This window comes from Hevea brasiliensis, chromosome 12 (assembly GCF_030052815.1).
Source record: "Hevea brasiliensis isolate MT/VB/25A 57/8 chromosome 12, ASM3005281v1, whole genome shotgun sequence".
Lineage (NCBI taxonomy): Eukaryota > Viridiplantae > Streptophyta > Magnoliopsida > Malpighiales > Euphorbiaceae > Hevea > Hevea brasiliensis.
The window spans coordinates 31,504,954-31,509,016 of NC_079504.1; the positions used below are offsets into that span (position 1 = coordinate 31,504,954).

At 38.8% G+C, this 4,063-nt stretch overlaps 1 protein-coding gene across 1 annotated transcript; it reads right to left on the bottom strand.

Moving 5' to 3' along the window:
* Positions 1-3,203: 3,203 nt before the first annotated feature.
* On the bottom strand, positions 3,204-3,692 carry LOC131171191 (uncharacterized). The gene has a single exon (XM_058130658.1). It carries the CDS (start codon positions 3,690-3,692, stop codon positions 3,204-3,206), a length of 489 nt encoding a protein of 162 aa, XP_057986641.1.
* Between the last annotated feature and the right edge of the window lie 371 nt (positions 3,693-4,063).

Consider the following 4,063-nt stretch of genomic DNA (forward strand, 5'->3'; position numbering starts at 1 on the left):
GGCTACTTGGGAACGAGAGGAGGACATGAGGAGACCGCATCCACAGCTGTTCAGAGACTAATACCAGGTAAAATTTCAAGATAAAATTTATTTTAAAGGGGGGAGAATTGTAACACCCCTATATGTATGGCCTGATATATTTTACTGTTTCGGTGACCGGTATCGGTCCGAATAATTAAGAAAAGTAAAACCACGTCTAAGACACCTAGATAAGTCCTGAACGCAAAGAATTAGTAATTGTCAAATAGTTAATTATAAATAAAAAAAAACAGAACACAAGAAGTTAAATAATCCAGGAGTCACAGCGATGGGTGACCTTCTCGGGAATGACTGCGAGGTTAGTCTAAACTCAAAATTTGAACCGTAAAATGTGACGCCGCGTCCTTAGGACTATTGCGCACATAGTGGAAAAGAGAAAATTACAAAAAAGAATTGTTAAGCAGGTCAAATAATTAGGTCAGGAATCTAGAAGAAATATTGAATTACTTGCAAACCGGATCGAACCAGCGAGGGGCAATTTAGTCAATTCACCCCTAGAGCTGACTCCTAACCTAACTGTCCAATAAAATCGGAGAAACAAAATTTTTGGGATCGAGAATTTTGAAATGGTTTGATCTGAGAATTTTAAGTTAAATTGAGATTATTTGGAGGTTGGGATTTGTGAAGTGATTTATTGGAAGTGCTTTTTATAGGTTTTTAAAGAACTGTTTTCTCAAATTATAAACGGCACTTTGCCGAAATTTTTACTAAATTGCGGAAAAATAAAAATGGATAAAAATTTTAACTAGTTTTAAAAACTCAATTAAATGTTTTTAATTCCTACCAAAATGCTCACCACTTCTAAAAGATCAGAAAATGGTTATAAAATCCCTTGTAGGATACATAATGAGTTATCGGTAGGTGGAGTTCGGTAGTTCATTAGGTATTCTACGGGATCATGTTATGCCTTATAGAGGAGTAAGGTGTGATATAAAATCAATTTGGATCTTGAATCCAGAGGTTGATAACAGGAAATTAAAATGCTAAAAATTAAAATCAACTTGAGTTTGACTTAGCCAATTGTTGTAGATAAGTTTCATGTATGTACCTTTAATGCTCACAAAGCAAATTTGATGCATGGTATTCTTCCAAGCAAAGTTTACTTAACAAGGTTCCGGAGGTAGACAATTAATGGAAAAGGTCGGAGCGAGTCTTAGGACTTGGCCTACAGTTTCCTCCAAATGCCTTTTAACTTCCCAGTTCTTTTTTTTTTTTTTTTTTTTGTGTACTAATCGCTCGGCAATCATTTGTCCCATGCAAATCTTATAGCAAAGTATTTGAAGTTACATGTTTTTTTTAAATCCTTATCTTATAATAAAGTTTTAACAAATTAATAACGCATAAACCAAGGTAGATAAGCTAAGAACGAATTGAAATAGGGAGATAATTATATTATGGCTTTAAAAAGTAAAGCTACAATTTCAAAGAAAATGGTATAAGGATAGATCTCACAAATTCCTTTTAGTCAACTTTGAAGTCCCTTGACCGCCACTATTCCAAGTAATCCTTTTACGAGCATTTGTGCTGTAGTGACTTATTGCCTCTCTTAGTCTTAAGCCCCCCCACCCTCCCCCCCTCTTATTTCTTCGTTGCCTATAACTAGGACCGCCCTTTTAGGGTTTTCACTCCTAGATGATTTTTTTTTTATGCTCACCTTTTCAGGGTGCCCTTTCGAGTTTTCACCCCTCACTCATTTTGTAGAAAGTGCCCTTATAGGTTTTTGCCTTCTTTCTCACATTTTACTGGGAGCGCCATTTCGGGTTTTCACCCCCACACATTTTTTTATGCATAATACGTTTTTACGGCATCTGTATTCACCGGTTTTGGCAATTCTTCTCCGTCCATGTGAGTCAAGATTAGTGCACTGCCAGAAAATGCTTTTTTAACCACATAAGGCCCTTTGTAAGTTGGTGACCATTTGCCCCCGGGATCATTTTGATTTGGGAGGATCTTCTTTAAAACCAGATCTCCTAATTGGAATTCGCGCAGGCGTATGTCCTTATTAAATGCTCTAGCCATTCTCCCTTGGTATAACTACCCATGGCATACTGCTGTTAGTCTTTTCTCATCTATCAAATTCAGCTGATCTAACCTCGATTGAACCCATTCTGTCTCATCCAATTTCACCTGATTTAGAATCCTCAAGGAAGGAATTTTCACCTCTATTGGTAAAACAACTTCCATCTCGTAGTCCAGCGAATATGGAGTTGCCCCAGTTGACGTTCTTATGGAGGTCCGATAGGCATGAAGGTCGAATGGAAGCATATCATGCCAATCTTTATAAGTGATAGTCATTTTCTGATTATTCGCTTGAGATTTTTATTGGCGGCTTCCATAGCTCCATTCATTTGGGGACAGTATGGTGATGAATTGAGATGCCGGATCTTACACTGGTCATACAAATTCTGAATCTTCGGACCATTTAAATTTTTAGCATTGTCAGTGATAATCTCGCCAGGAAGACCGTATCAGCAGATAATATTATTCTTGAGAAACTTCAAAAATGTGTTTTGCGTGATATGAATATATGACGTTTCTTCAACGCCTTTGGTAAAGTAATCAATGGCCACCAAAATGAACCTGTGTCCATTGGATGCTTTTGGATTAATTGGACTGACTACATCGATGCCCCACATTGCAAAAGGCCATATTGAGACAAGATTACAGAGCTGATGAGGCAAGACATTTATCGGATCAGCATAAATTTGGCATTTGTGACACTTCCGGAAGTACTCAATGCAGTCTTTTTTCAAAGTGGTCCAGAAGTAACCCCATCTCAAAATTTGCTTAGCCATCATATGCCCATTAGCATGAGTAGTGCAATTCCCTTCATGGGTTTCGAAAAGAATCCTCCTTGCTTCTTTTGCATTCATGCATCTCAACAATTCACCATTGGAGCTTTTCTTGTACAAGATTTCTCCACTGGGGAAGTATCCTAGTGCCAACCTCCTGATCATTCTTCCTTCATTTTTGTTTGCCCCTGGAGGGTATTCCCTAGTTTTGATGTAGACCTGGATGTCATGATACCAGGGTTTACCATCTGTTTCCTCTTTGATCATAAATCAGTACGCTGGCTCACTCCTTGCTTTAATTCGTAACACCTGCGTTATCTGACCCTCTTCCATCTGAGTCATTACAGCTAGAGTGGCTAAGGCATCGGCGAATTAGTTCTTGTTACAATTGAGGTGAGTGAAGGAAATTTCTTCAAACTCCTCAGTTAGCTTGAGGAGATATTTCTGATATGGGATCAATTTTGGATCCTTAGTCTGCCATTCTCCTTTGACTTGATAAATGATTAGAGCTGAATCCCCATACACCTCCAATTTCTTAACCTTCATTTCGATGGCGGCTTGTAAGCCACTCACACAGGCTTCATATTCTGCTACATTATTGGTGCAGTCGAACCTTAGCTTGACTGCTATCGGGAAGTGCTCTCCATCAGGGGATACCAGAACTGCCCCAATCCCATTACCGGACAAGTTGACTGCTCCGTCGAAATACATTTCCCATACGTCATTTGGTACCGTATTATCACTGCTTACTACATTAACATACTCATATGGGAATTCGAAATCTAGGGCTTCATAATCTTCAATTGGGTTTTCTGCTAGGAGATCAGCTATCACGCTTCCTTTTACTGCCTTTCTGGTCATGTAGACAATGTCATATTGAGAAAGTATGACTTACCATTTTGCTATCCTCACAGGCACGAACAGGCTTTCAAATACATACTTGATTGGATCCATTCTGGAGATGAGCCATGTTTTATGGTTCAACATGTAGTGCTTGAGTCGATTTGCTGTCCATGCTAATGGGCAACAAGTTTTCTCCAGGAATGAGCACCTCGACTCGCATTCGTTGAATTTCTTGCTTAAATATTAAATGGCTCTTTCCTTTCTCCCTGTGTCATCATGTGGTCCCAGCACACAACCCATCGAACTTTGTTTAACTACCATGTGTAAAATCAACGGCCTTCTAGTCACCGTAAGAACCAATATCGGCGGATTTGATAGGTACTGCTTAA

Bases quoted from the DNA above. Each gene is read 5' to 3' on its own strand.
- LOC131171191 (XM_058130658.1), bottom strand. From the start codon at position 3,692: ATGACCAGAAAGGCAGTAAAAGGAAGCGTGATAGCTGATCTCCTAGCA.